Raw genomic sequence first — 14,494 nt, forward strand, 5'->3', positions numbered from 1 at the left:
AGGACATCCTACTAGTTCCCATCTTTGCCTCATTCCAACAACACAGTTAGCAAGCCACACTTACCTTGGGTTTGAATCCAAGAACTCTGTTGAGCTTGATGATGACACATGGCTTGCCGTCTTTGTAACCAAAGCTAGTATCATTTAATCCAGAGCAGTTCTCCAACCAGGCACGATTGAACCTGCACGATTTCTTTCTGCCTGCACTCTCATCATATTTACCTCTGTCTATATAATCACTAGGTTCAGCTGTAGGGGTAGAGTAGGGGCGAGAGAAAAGAGGGTTAGAAGAAATTACTTATCCGAATTTTGTATTGTCGAAGGCTTTCATGGCCAGAATCACTAGGGTATTGTGGGGTTTCCAAGCTGTATGGCCGTGTTCCAGTAGCATTTTCTCCTGACATTTTGCCTGCAACTGTGGCTGGCCGTGTTCCAGTAGCATTTGCTCCTGACGTTTCACCTGCATCTATGGCTAGCATCTTCAGAGGATCTTCAGATCTTTTGAAGATGCCAACCACAGATGCAGGCGAAACATCAGGAGAAAATGCTACCGGAACACAGCCATACAGCCTGGAAACCTCACAACTATATGAATTTTGGTCGATATTGCGCAAAATTTCATTCAAGTGCTCAAGGTCGGAAACGGAAGGGGTCTTTACCAAAAGGATGAGAGTACACTCTTGGGATGCTTAGTGTAAGAATGTATAAAAATGAATCTTAGCTTATTTCTGTCTTCTGTTTAGAAATCTGCAGTCAGACTGCTGGCGGTAGAAAGTGCCATCAAGGTGCAGTCAACTTATAGGTAAGAGATGAATATGGGTAACTTCTATTGCCTGCCTCTGTGTAATGACTTTGGGCTTCCCTAGTAGTTTCCCACCTAATTACTAACCAGGACAAACCTTGCTTAGCTTCTGAGAGCTTCTGAGATCAGATTATCCTAAATCAGGGCAATGAGACTACTAGCCAGCATAAACGATAGTGGACATATGTCAGCTTTAAAGAAACTACATGGGTTACCATTCTATAACTAGTTCTTGTTGGTTCTAACCTTCACAGTTCCAAATGTTATGAGACAGGGCACCTGCTGCCATTTATTAAGGTAATTTTCTAAACTCTTGTCTGGAAAAATAATTTTGCTGAACTCTGTTTCTTTTGGTCCAAATTGTTGCTTCTATATTTAGGCCCTCAGTTTTATTAGTTTTCATGGACTGATTTTTCTCTGTTCTGATTTTATGACGTAAATTGCTTATCCTCAAGTTTTTTATACCTGCATCCATTTATTTTAACCGATATGCATGTTAAACAATGATGATTTAAGCCACTTCTGGAAATTTTTAACAGTGGAGGAGGTTAGCAATATTTTAAAATAAATATCTGGGGGGACATTTTGAGGTACCAGCCTACATCTCATCTAAAGGGGGGGGGGGAGCTTTTGATAGTAAGCAATTAGATTTTTTCAGTGTCACTTTCTCCTTTTGCAATCTAATAATGCCTTACTTCCACCAGATCCCAAACACACAGACTCATCCTTGCCATCACGTGCAGTATTGATCATACCACCTTGGTGTTTTTACAAAAAAATGTATGCATTCGCTAACAGCTTTCAGATCGCAAGAACTGACAGTTATGATTTATTCCTTTTACTCTATTGCATCCTGTACAGCACAGGCCACCTTTAAAGAGGACATCCTCATGTGCAACTTGTCCTAAGAAGAGCTACAGTGGAAACTAAAGTATTTAAGCTATACGTAGAATGGAAACTTCTGCCCTACAATGGTTCTGAAAGCCAGTATGGTGTAATGGTTAAAAGCAGCAGACTCTAATCTGGAGAACTGGGTTTGATTCCCGAGTCCTTCACACGAAGACTGCTGGGTCTACTTGGGCCAGTCCCCTCAGAACTCAGCCCACACAGAGGCAGGCAATGTAAACCAGCTCTGAACATCTCTTGCCTTGAAAACTCTGCAGCGCCACCATATGTCGGCTGCAACTTGACAGCACTTTTCAGAAACAATAACTGTGGCTTTTCCTTGTTCTATTCTTACTATAGTTTCTCCCAGGATATCTCCTTGTTCTATTCTCCCAGGATTTCTCCTTGTTCTATTCTTACTATAGTTTCTCCCAGGATTTTGCTGGAGCTGCTGTCCTACTTGTTAGACAGTAGCATCAAATTAAGATGGCACAAAAGGCAAAGTTAGCCTCCCCAAATGCACATCTGTCAAAAGAACCTACCAAAAGGTTTTATGTGCACCATCCTCAGTGGGTGAAACTGGCTTCCCAGATCTGGCACAAGTCACTTCCTGAGGATCTTTTTGGGAAGACGTCATCCCAAGGGCATTTTGAGAGCTAGATCAGAGAGCTCTTTGACCTTGATAATACTGCAATATACCCCCTCCATTGTAGCCACAGGCTACATCTGGTTAAGCTAGTCAACCTGTACATGGCAGCAGGGGTTGAGGGGTTGTTCTGGAAGACTCTGGAAACGACCTTTGACCTTTTCGTTTGGAAAAGGCAACACAAGATTATGACAGCCAGATATTCTAGGAGGAAAAAAGTGGCGTTCAATTTAAAAAGTCTCTTACTGAACATGTTTGAAGCCACCTCCATGCTGGCTTCAAGAGGAACATGATGACTGAAGCAAAGAGCGTGCCTAAGATCATGTCAGTGTATATGAGAGAGATATCACTTCCTCCTTTCTAGGGGTCCTCAAAGTTATCGTCAGTACTAAATTGAGACTAAAATTAATTTGTAGGCAGTATACACAACTGATGCTGGATTTACTTACTTGGACAAGAATCATAATCCATATCTGGTTCTTTCTGATTTTCCAAATCATAAGGCTTCAGGAAGGCTTGCATGGCCTTCACATATTTATTGTATGTTGAAGGGTCACCAGGATCAAAGGAAATTTCCATTTTAAGTACTTGAGGAACATTTGTCAATCCTGAAAAGGAGGAAAATAGCAGTCATGTACCCAGAAAAACATGGACCTGAGACAATTGTGCTTGAGGCAGTTAAATCCGGCTGTGAACATGTGCATCTGTCAAGGCTGAAAATGTAATGTTGCATATCTTCATGATCCTCTGGTTGGTAGGTAATGATGGAGGGGACTATGTTGAATAGCAGGACTATACTTCCAGCTATCCCTGCCCTTCTTCAGCAGCCAGCCTTTATTTTGGAAAGAGGTTGGCCAATGAGGCCAAAATGAACAAGAGGTGGGTGGCAAAAGCAACGTGTCGAACAGACTTCACTAAGGGAAAGAAACTATTTTCTTTGTGACTTGGGCTGGGGTGGGTATTTTGTTTCTTTGCACACAAGACATTCTTGCCTATTCTGTGTTATTTGCTGAGGTTAAACACCACCAAAAATCGCATACATAACATCAGCAGAGGGGCAAGGTAGTTCAAGGTTTTCCTTCTCTGTTTTGTAGGTGCCGTATTACCTACAACCCCCTCCAAAAAATAAATTAGGATGCACAGGTGTGTGAACGGTCAAGCGACACTCAGTGAGCTTGACAGCTGAATGGGGATTATAAATCATGTCTCCCCAGTCCAACACTGTAACCAGTGGCTTGGAGGATGTAAGCAATGCATGGTAGCATTGGTATGTTTAGGTAAGCAAAACAGTTCCAGTGTTGGTGTTTGCTTGTAATAAAAGGTGGGGGGTATATTTGCTTTGGCACTGGTCAGCTGGCATACTAGCCCCTTAGGCCACTGTGGACTCTCCCTGCAGTCTCCTCCCTGTACGTTTTTGCTCACTTTGGCTCAGTGAAAAAATAAGCCTGCCCGAGGAAGGAGCAAGCCCAGGAGAGGTTGTACGAAAGAACCAGCAGGAGGGAGAGTCAACGACCACCATCATCACCAATCTCTGATTCTCCCCCTGAATCCAGATTATTTAGCAAACATTTTATTGAGAAACACATCTAGAACCAAAATGCATCATTCCACCAACACCACCCAGCCTCGGGAGTTTAAACTGAGCTCTCTTGCATTAGGATGTTCCATCATAGCTGTTTTGCTGCACCATTTAGGAGATCACACTATACTTGAAAGATGTAAGTAGAATTGTGAATTCATCAGCCGCCACTTCCTCCCCATCAAACCCTCCCCCCCACCCCAAACACCAAGCCGGGCCCAGGGGGGCAGCAGCAGCCAAGTCAGGCCCAGGACTGGCCCTCCCAATCTCCCTCTAACCCTTCCCTCACTCCACACACCAAGGGACTATTTTCTACTGTGGAAGGATGGTACTGTCTCTCTTCCACCAAAACACTACTGACCGCAATTAGATATTTTGGCGGGAAAGGGTATATGAATTCTAGGAGTCAGGAAAACCAGGGAAATCAAAACAGACTCCTGGTTTCACATGTAGATGGGTTGCCAACTCCAGCTGGAAAATCTTGGAGATTTGGGAGAACCTGAAAAAGGTGGAGTTGGAGTTGCTCAGCAGGGATCGGTTGTTATAAAGTCCACCCTGCGAAGTTTCCATTTTCTCCAGATTTCTTCAGCCTGGAGATCAGCTGTAATTCTGGTTGAACTCCAAACCCTATCTGGTAACAAGTGCAGTTAAACGAAGGCCTACAAATGCCAAATGTGTCACATTGCTATCTAAATTTCCCATCCAACAAATTAAGGGGGGAATGGTTAACAGTGCTACCCCATTTTACCATAACCACCAGTTTGTATAGTAGATTCGGCCAACAGATTAACTTCCTAAAACACCATGAAGTAAGCTTCATGGGTTAGTGTGGAGTGCAACCCAATAACACACCTCAACAGGTCACTCTTAGATTTTCACAAGTTAACTCAAGATGTTACACAACACAAAAACACTAGCATTATTCAATTATTTTATCCTTCCCAAATAGGGCAAATGTTCTGAACAGGGCATTTGGGTCAAGATAGCTTTGTCAACTGGATCCTAGTTTGTGATTAATCATTTAATAACTGCAATGATATAAAATTATTTCAATGAATTTTAAAAGTTCTGACTATGATCTTAGACACCTGGGTTCAAATCCTTACTCTGCCATGAAACTTGCTAAGTAACTTATGCCTGGTCACATTCACTTGGCCTCAACTATCTCACAAAGTGTTGTGAGGGTAAATGTGATGAGAAAGCCACATATGCCTCTTTGCACTTTTTGGAGGACAGTGGAATCTAAGTGTCTAAAGTAACAGTGGGGTCTGGTGCAAGTGGAAGGTCTCCCTAAAGATCAGCAAGTCACTTCTAAAGGAGTTGCAAAGAATGAATGAATGAACTACAGATTGTGCCCAGAAAATAAAAGGGGTGGAGTGCTTTAGGAATGCCACTTTACTAGGTCAGGACGATATTTCAGCCCTAACCCTAAAAGCTCCTTTGCTGTACAACAGAGAACCTTCGTGGAAAAACAACTGAAAAGTCCACACTAACTGGGGTAAAAGGAATCAGATTCCTACAGCGACCCTCAACTTGCAGCAGCTTTGAACCCATGAGAAAGCTCTCTCGTATTTATTCTTGAGAAAATCTTTTTGAGAGGACACTGTGACACGCACACGTGCACAATACTCATGGCCACTGCCATAATTCTCTGTTCAAGAAAAACAACAGTGAGTAAAGTGTGAACATCTGGTTCACAGCTATTTATTTAACATGGTGTAAAAGCAAACAGTATCTTCACAGGATTGTAAAGGCAATGCAATACATACACGCACTGCTTTCAGTGTCAAGCAGCCAAATGTAGAAGGCTTCCACATCTCAAATTTGCTAACTCTTCAGAGGCAAAACCTTGCCTGTAAAAATGCAGTGTGATTGCAGTGGTCCAGCATTGCTTTTAATTTAATGTACCATATTTGAGAAGCTAGGGAAAACAGACTATACCACTCCCCTCAGCAAAGTTTGAAGACTTTCTGTGCCTAAAGTGCCTCCTCCTCCTCCACCTCTGCTCAGTGGAGTGACAACACAGGGTGGGAGTCACCTCAATATCAAAGCACCCTTGCACCTGCTGGGAGCAGAATTCAGATAATCCAGATACCTCTTAGTCAGTCACATTCACTTGCCCCAAGAAAGCTGAAAGATCCTTCAGTCTGCTTTACAACAGAGAGGAAGACCTGAACCATCAATCACAACAAAGCTGGATTTTCTCTTCCTTCTTTCACAAACCCAAGATATAGTATCAAGTGAAGGGACAGGGAATGGGAACAGACCCAGAAGAGGTGTCATTTGCGCTAACTGGAAACTTTGCTGTACAAGCCTTACATGGTAAACTCACACTGCTGACTTCTGACCCCAACCTGTGGTGTTCCCAGAAAGAACTGCTCAGACTTACTACAAAGACCGCATGCCGCCAAGTGCCCTCTAATCCCTCATACAATAGTCAACAGCCAGTTTCAGATAACAGACAGCGAAAGGGGAGGGAGGGAGGGAGGGAGGGAGGGAGGACAGGCTCACCAACCTGCCATTTTAAAAAAGACTGAGCCTCGTTGCCTATTTCTTTCTAATTTTCAAGTCCAGCTTTGAACTTGAAAATTCTCTCAATAGTCAATGCTTATCTGTATTAAGCAATCCAAAGCATTTACTCTTGCTTTATAGCAAATACTCTGCTGGATTACACCAATGGCCTCCTCGCCCACATTCTTTGCAACAATTCCAGCAATCGACTGACAATCCATCAGTAATCAACCAACAGCCCACCAGGATATCTATCTGCCTTCTGCCAGCCCCTGCTGTAAGTGACCTAAATGAGGAAAACCACACACATGTGACTCAGAAGTCTGAATCAAATGATTCTCAGGCATACTCCTAGTTGGCTGCAGGAATCTGCCACAGTAGATGACTCTGAATAGTATATTTGCATGGCAGCATTCCAGATTCCTAGTGGGTGGGGTCTTATATTCATGATGGGGTTAGTTTTAGAACCGGGTGGTTTGGTATGCTGAAGTTTGAAAATCCTTACCCCTAGTACAAGCTCCAACCACAAAGTCCTCCAAATTCAGGCATAGGTTATAATGGTTATAGGTTATATCACCCATTTATCTCCCTGCCAGAGTTATTTCCAGTTAATAATGAACTTCTCCCTCATCGCCAATGGATCTCTTTAAGTCCTTCTCAAGGATAATGGGTTTTGGTTTTCTTTTCTTGGGAAAGAAGAGAAGATTGATAAGGAAGCTGGTGCAGTTTTTCCTTCTTATTTTAAACTCTCTCAGAAAAGAGAATAAGCTTAGGAAGACTAGATCCCCTCCAGAATATAAACAGTACAATATAAAATGATGGTAGCATATTTCAAATTCCAATAGGCTCCAACAATGGACAACAGTCTAACTAAAACAACATTTAGCTCTCCCTATTTATTGTCCACATTTGCGGTATCTGGGGAGGTATATGGGGAGCACATTAAAAGCTGTACCAGTGATTCAAGTAAGCACCTGTGCAAGCAAAATGAAGTGAACATTTTGAGCTGAACAACTCTGACCACGATCCAAAACAATACATGATTAAAGATGCTAAGCATAGCAGTAAATATCATTTGACCAGGGTGGTGTATACCAATTCATTAGAGAATTTTCCAGTGCACTTTATGGATTTCTGTTATTTCAACTTTCTTCCTGAGAACACAAAGAAGACCCTAATATTTGGGAGCAAAATTACTTTGTCAAATCTGCACACCCTAACTCCCTACTTCTTCGTCTTGTCCTGTCCCTCTTGCCTCTTCTTACCAAAATAAATCAAAAGCACATAGTTCAGCACAAGCAAGCCTAACTCCCTTATTAATTGCTAGCAGCAGCTGTTTTGGGGCAACATCAAGGGCCCAATCCAACTGAAGCCTTACGTGCACGGTTATAAACTCATACAGCTGTTCTAACATGATATAAAGGGCAGCTGGATAAGGACCAAATTATTTGAAATGCAAAGCCATGACTAGAGTGTGTGACTTTTTAAATAGCCCTGCATCTGCTTCATTGCTCAGAAGTCTTAGAGAAAGGAGCCGTTCTAGGAGTATTGAGAACTGGACACAAGCATCTCATCTATTCCAGTTCTGAATCTCCCTCTTGAACAGCAGGGATAAGTTTAAAAAGGGTTCAGAAGATGACATTAGAAAGACAAATTCTATCTTCCCATCTCAATGAAATGGAAATACATTCCATGGCCACAGTGGCGTACCAGGCCTAAAGGCACCCAAGGGCATGACCACCTCCCTGCGCTCCTCCTCAGCTCCCTGCGCCCCACTTACGGGAGCCAGCAGGGAGGCTGGGGCTCGAGGGGAGTGCAGAAGCTGGCCTGCAGGGAGCCCGGGAGGAAGGGGGCGCCGTGGCGGGCAGCTTGGGCACACACGGTTTTATCACATGGGGGTGCCTGGCACCCCCCATGTGATGAAATGGCGTGTGCCTGGGGACATGGAATACTCCATGACCCCATTAGTGGTACACCACTGCATGGTCAGCATAACAAGGCATTCCACATGCTTGTTCTCCCATGAGTTTTAGGTCAGGTTTTAACTGAATTAATTTATTCATGTTGATCGGTGATGTTGAAAGTAATGAGAAATGAAGTTCATGCTGTTTCTGTGGCCACTTTGACCAACACCATGTGTTTTAAGGTTCAAGTTCTATTCGGAGTGGCAAATCAGCCTTACTGTGGGCAGGCAAGGTCAGGTGGACTCCCACTCAGAATACTTGTCAGGCCCCATGGGCATTTCAACAGCAAGGCAGGTTTCCTATTGTATCAATTTGTCACAAGAGTTATTCTTGTGGAGAATGAGTCATAGAACCAGGGCTAAACTGAGAATGGCTTTGGGCTGTTGTTGAAATTCTGATTTCTCAATGTTCGGATAGACTGCTCTGGCTTCACGAAAGCTCAGAAACCGCTGCGTAGTTGCTCCACAAGCCCCACCTACCCAGAGATGCATCTTTACTGTCCTACTGGCAGAGTCTCTGAATGCATTTCTCCTGTGCTAAGCCACAGTTCCAAAGCCAAGCGGGAAAATTACAGTGGTATCGTTCTGCCTGGTCTGATTCTCTCCTCCTTCCCACAGTCCCAGCACCAGTTTCTGAGCAAGCGGAGATCTGGTTCCTCATCTACCTGAAAAAACCAGATCGTTCCAAACCGAAAAACACTTTCATATTGATAATTAACAAGTTACACGCAGGTGCACCTATTGCATCATCCCAGCCAGGTTACCTTAGGACTGCCAAACCTAGGTTGGGAAATTCTGGGAGATTTAGGGGTAGAGTCTGGGGAGGGTGAAGCTTTGCAGAGGTTACAGCTAGCTATAACTGGAAGATTACTTCAAAATGGTCACTATCTTGACAGGGCTATTTCAATTTTTATATGCTTGAGATTTTGCTTGTGCACCATAATGTGTGAAGTACAGTCCTTCTATCTATCCCACATACACACAGCATAGTGGGAGGAACACACTTGTCAATCACTGTAGACCAATGTTCCTCACAAAAGATCACATAAGAGAAAATTTAATGTGTGAGGAGATCCTTCCATTATCTTGACACAAGGAAGTCATTGGTGCCTTTTACTCTGAAAGCATAAGTACTCTTTGTATCTGCAGATTATCTGAAGACTTAACAGAAATCTCTGGTAACTCTTTACAACAGATTTCCGCCTTTGCCTTTGACAACTTTCATTAAATGCTTGCCTCTCCAAAATAAATAAATGCTTCCTAGCTCTTGCAAAATGCAAACAAGAACAACTCCTTCCAACAGCCGTGCCCTGATCAGTAACCTTAGCCTAACAACACACCAGGGGCATACAGGACAGACTGTACTGATGTGCCATTAAGTCACAACCAACTTACAGCTTCCAAGGCCTGTGAGAAGCAGAAATGGTTTGGTGAGGCAGAAAGCATGCAGAAAAAGGTGTGTTGCAAAACCAATCCAGAAAATAAGAGTTGTTCTAGCTATTCATAGATCCTGAACTGCTGGTTTCGTATTCTCCTAATTCCAACACTGCAGCCGTGAGTGGTAAAAGTAGATTTTTCCTTTGCTGGTATGATGTTGTGGGTACAGTATCAAATTAGGATCTCGGAGGCTTGGATCTGAATCCCCATTCCGCCATAGAAGCTTCCTAGATACCCTTCAATCAATAGTTTGGCTCACAGTTTTACCATTCTATAAAAGAGGTTTTATAGCCTAGTAGTCCTATCCAAATATAATAACTTTTCCACAAAAGTTTTGCAATAGAGACTCTGCAGGGAATCATTGGATTCACCCTTTTGATTCAATCCTTCTATATATTGGTTGTTTCAGAAACATGCCAATAAGCCATCTGTGGAACTCAGATGTGGTGATATCCTGAATTGCTTCTTCCTTAAATAGGAAATTTCATTTTCAGGAGGCTGACAATTTTTTCTACCATCTACCTGCAATGTTAGTCAACGTTCATCTTATATTTCAGGACCGAATCTAACCAAAAGTAAGATCTGGTCAACACATACAACCCAATGGTGTGATAAATATCCAAGTTAGTAATAAATCCACCTTGCAAAAACTCTCAAATTAATTGTATTTTATAGTTTAAGAAACTTTCTTGCTTGATGAATGTGTGTGTGTGTGGGGGGGGGGGGGAGAGAAACAGTACAGAAGGAAATGTACTGTGGCCAGAACCTCGTATGGAGGGCAGTATTAAAAAATGTAACACAACCCCCTGCAGTCGTTGGTGATAGAGCTCACTGCATCTTCAGATTCTACCACCTCATTATACCATGGTCTGATTCTACCACCTCATTCTTCATGTGACAACCGGGGCTGAAAAGAAAACTATTTTGATACATTGAAGTAAATCATACAGGAGATGAAGTCATGATCTACCATTACCCGCATCAACGCCTGTATCTAGCATGTTAAAAGATAACACTTTAATACCAAGCCTTGTAAACATGACCATTTATAGCAGAACCTGGTTTAATAACACCAATATTTGTTATTTATCATTATAGTGATACATGAGTGGATTTTCAGTCAAAATTGTTTATATCCCTAGTAGACAGCAATATCTTTGCTGGTATTAACGTCTAGAACCATGCATCCATGAAGAGCTTACCCAATTGCTAATAATCGTACATTACATAAAACATGATCTACACTGATGTCAGCAGCCACAAACACTTACAAATCACTCAACTGAATACCACTAAAAGAAAATGATGCAAGAAAGCCTCGATTTTTTTTGTTATCCACCTAATGTACTTGGAAATGATTACTATTGTTTGTATGCCACCAGAGATAATCCCTGAAAGCCAGTGTGGTGTAGTGGTTAAGGTGTTGGACTTGGACCTGGGAAACCCAGGCTCAGATCCCTGCTCATGGCATGAAATCTTGCTGGGTGACCTTGGGCCAGTCGCATAGTCAAATCTGACCCTGGCTAGTATTTGAATGGGAGACTTCCAAAATATACCAGGGGTATAATGCAGAGGAAGGCAATGGGAAACCACCTCTGAATGTCTCTTACCTCTTACTATCATAACTACTGGAATGATTAGTTCTACGTACACAAACAGTAGTTCCCAGTAAACCAGGATTAGAGGCACTGAACAGGCAGGAATTCAGACCAACCATTTCCCTCTTCCTAAACATTTGGAAATGTGAACTCATTTATTTGCAAACAGAGCCAGGTCTGACTGCAAGTGCCACATATACTAGCCCATTGAATGCTTTTATCACATAGAGGATCAGGGCAGTCACATTCTTTTCGAAGAGGAAAAAGAAATGGCATGAGTTGTAGAATACTTCACACAAATATTTAACCAGTGTTCCCAGTTAACCCTAGGGCAGTCTCCAGCCCAAAGATTTCTGAACATGGACAGAGGTTCCACCGCTAAATAATCCAACAAACAGCTAGTTAATCTATACTGGACCCTTGGCAGAACAGTTTCCTCAAATTAAAGCCTAGATCACAGCATCACAGCAAGGAGCCAATTAAAGGAGCACGAATTGTTTTTAGACACAGAGAGTTCTACAGTTCTGCTGTTAACAAGATAGAGATTAACATCATGATAGGCACAGCAAACAGAAAGGATACAGCTTGCCTTCCAAGACAGAGTTGCAAAATAAAGACGGAAATAGCCACTGATCATAGCCACTCACATTATAGCTATCCACCATCCACTCTAATATGGATTCAATACAAAGACAAGCCATATGAACCATTACTTCCAGTGTCAATAAAAGCGGTTTCAGTAAGAGCTCGAAAAGATGCAATTTGCCTGGACAGCAGGAATAAGTTTGTGACAGATACTGAACAGATGCTAATCCATGAGCCATTCTAACCTGAGAAACTAACACCTGCTTTGTATGCTGCAAAACACCTCAGCTGAGAGCATTTTCCTTCGGGAAAACTTTGTGAAGAAATTTTGAATACCTTTTATGTGAAAAAAGCAATTTACTTAAGACATGTCTATTTCAATTTCTGATATTAAGGCATATAAGAAATTAAGAACCATATCTAAAAATGAACGTTAAAAGTTCACTAGGAGCAAACTATGGCTTGCTATTATGACTGTGCCGTACCATTACACTGGAAGCATCAAACAAGATATGCCTGTTACACTCTGAAACATTTTCTACAGCAGTAATATTTACAATTAACTATAAGGCAAGGATTCATAGAGTCAGATGAAATTCCTGGAGGATTTTTGTTTCCAAGATTGGGATCACCTGCTAAGAAACCCCTTTCTGGTGTAAACGCTTAGCTCATCTTAGTGGTAGAAATCAAACAGTGCACAGGCAACAGGCAGAGAATTTGCTCTTATATCTATTTGTGTCTCCATCCATTAAAAAATCAGATATACAATCACTACATGTTTCAATCAAAATATGGGTCTCTTGCAAATTCTTATTAACTACCATGCAAGAATCTTCTAGTAGGGATAGCATCCCTGAATTGTACAGACATGAGGCTGCCTTAAGTGCAACAGAAGGCAACTGCCCTATACAAGAAAGCCACTGGACGAGGGGCCGGGGGGGGGGGGGTCTTCCACCTGTTGGGAAGCAGCTGCAAGCCCTGAGGGCAAAGTACCATGTGGTCTCGCCCACATATTTTTCTACACCAACAAAGCGACAGATGTTGCCAATGGATACAACTCCAGGTGGTTCAAATGCCTCATAAAATTCCATTCAGAGCAACAAATACACAAAAATATGTTTTCACCAGCTTTCAAAATCAGCTCAGAAAGTAGGTACTAACAAAAATGGCGTCTTAATTATAGTGCAGTTCTCTGGATGGGGTAGCAGAGTTCTGAGAGTATACTTATTCCCCAGGATTGGAGTCACTGCCTTGCTTCTTCTTCGATGGCTTGTGTTTTTTGCTATGCATAGACAAAAGCAGAATAAAGGATGTGACACCATGACTCAGAGATGTATAGCCAATGTGGCTCGACAAGCCCCAGTACACAGGAACAGAAGTGGCATAGTGGTTAAGAGCAGGGGCATTCTAATCTGGAGGAACCGGGTTTGATTCCCCACTCTGCCGCCTGAACTGTGGAGGCATATCTGGGGAATTCAGATTAGCCTGTGCTCTCCCACACACGCCAGCTGGGTGACCTTGGGCTAGTCACAGCTTTTCGGAGCTCTCTCAGCCCCACCCACCTCACAGGGCGTTTGTTGTGAGGGGGGAAGGGAAAGGATATTGTTAAGCCCCTTTGAGTCTCCTACAGGAGAGAAAGGGGGGGATATAAATCCAAACCTTCTTTAATCCAGTGCTGCCTTGACTGCCAACACATTAGAGCAGACAAGTATCTCTTGCCATGTCATTTATTAATTAATGTCAAAGCAAGACTTCCTTGTCTTGGGCAGATAAGTTCCAATGATTTTGGGAAGCCAACATGAATTCATGTGTATCATGCTCTAAATTTTTTTTACTTGGGGCAATCACTCAAAAAGAGTGAAATAGCTTAACAGCTTAATCCAGAGGCTGCCACGGCCAGGAATTGCTATGTTGACACACTGCCTTCAGAGGGCTTTCAGGGGGTGCAGCCAGTGGTGGGATCCAAAAATTTTAGTAACAGGTTCCCTTGCCAGCCCCCCCTCAGCAAAGGGGGCAGAGGCGTACCTAGGCAAACCTGAGCCCTGGGCAACACCTGGGTTAGATACCCACCCCCCCATGGGCAGCCACCGCACCACATTTTTTTGCACCCGGTCATTTCTAAATCATCATCACATTATAGAAAATGCCCCAACTCACTAATCTGAACACAGCAATGGTGAAACACAGGTTCTTGGATAGAGACTGGTGAGATAAAAGGTATGAAAGGCTGAGAATCAATGAATTGCGGTACCTGGAAGGGATTAACCCAGTTCAGGGAGTGACATTACTAGTCGCAATTGCTATATGGAACCTTCACGTTCAAAGGCAGGATGCCTCTTGGGGAGGCGAGGGCGTGGAGGCGGAAAAGCGGACCCAATTAGTAACCCCCTCTCGGCACACACAAATAATTAGTAACCCACTCTCGGGAACTGGTGAGAACCTGCTGGATCCCACCTCTGGGTGCAGCCAAAACAAAAACAACCCCAAG

General features: G+C 42.9%; 1 protein-coding gene across 1 annotated transcript in view; it reads right to left on the bottom strand.

Moving 5' to 3' along the window:
* ATP1B1 (ATPase Na+/K+ transporting subunit beta 1) overlaps positions 1–14,494 on the bottom strand; it is a 30,108-nt gene that overhangs the window by 5,476 nt on the left and 10,138 nt on the right. The window contains exons 3-4 of the mRNA XM_048493481.1: positions 2,783–2,941; positions 65–249 (exon numbers count right to left, since the gene is read on the bottom strand). Of these exons, the coding sequence (XP_048349438.1) occupies positions 65–249; positions 2,783–2,941 (344 nt within the window). The remainder of the gene's footprint in view (positions 1–64; positions 250–2,782; positions 2,942–14,494) is intronic.

Source organism: Sphaerodactylus townsendi, linkage group LG04 (assembly GCF_021028975.2).
Source record: "Sphaerodactylus townsendi isolate TG3544 linkage group LG04, MPM_Stown_v2.3, whole genome shotgun sequence".
Lineage (NCBI taxonomy): Eukaryota > Metazoa > Chordata > Lepidosauria > Squamata > Sphaerodactylidae > Sphaerodactylus > Sphaerodactylus townsendi.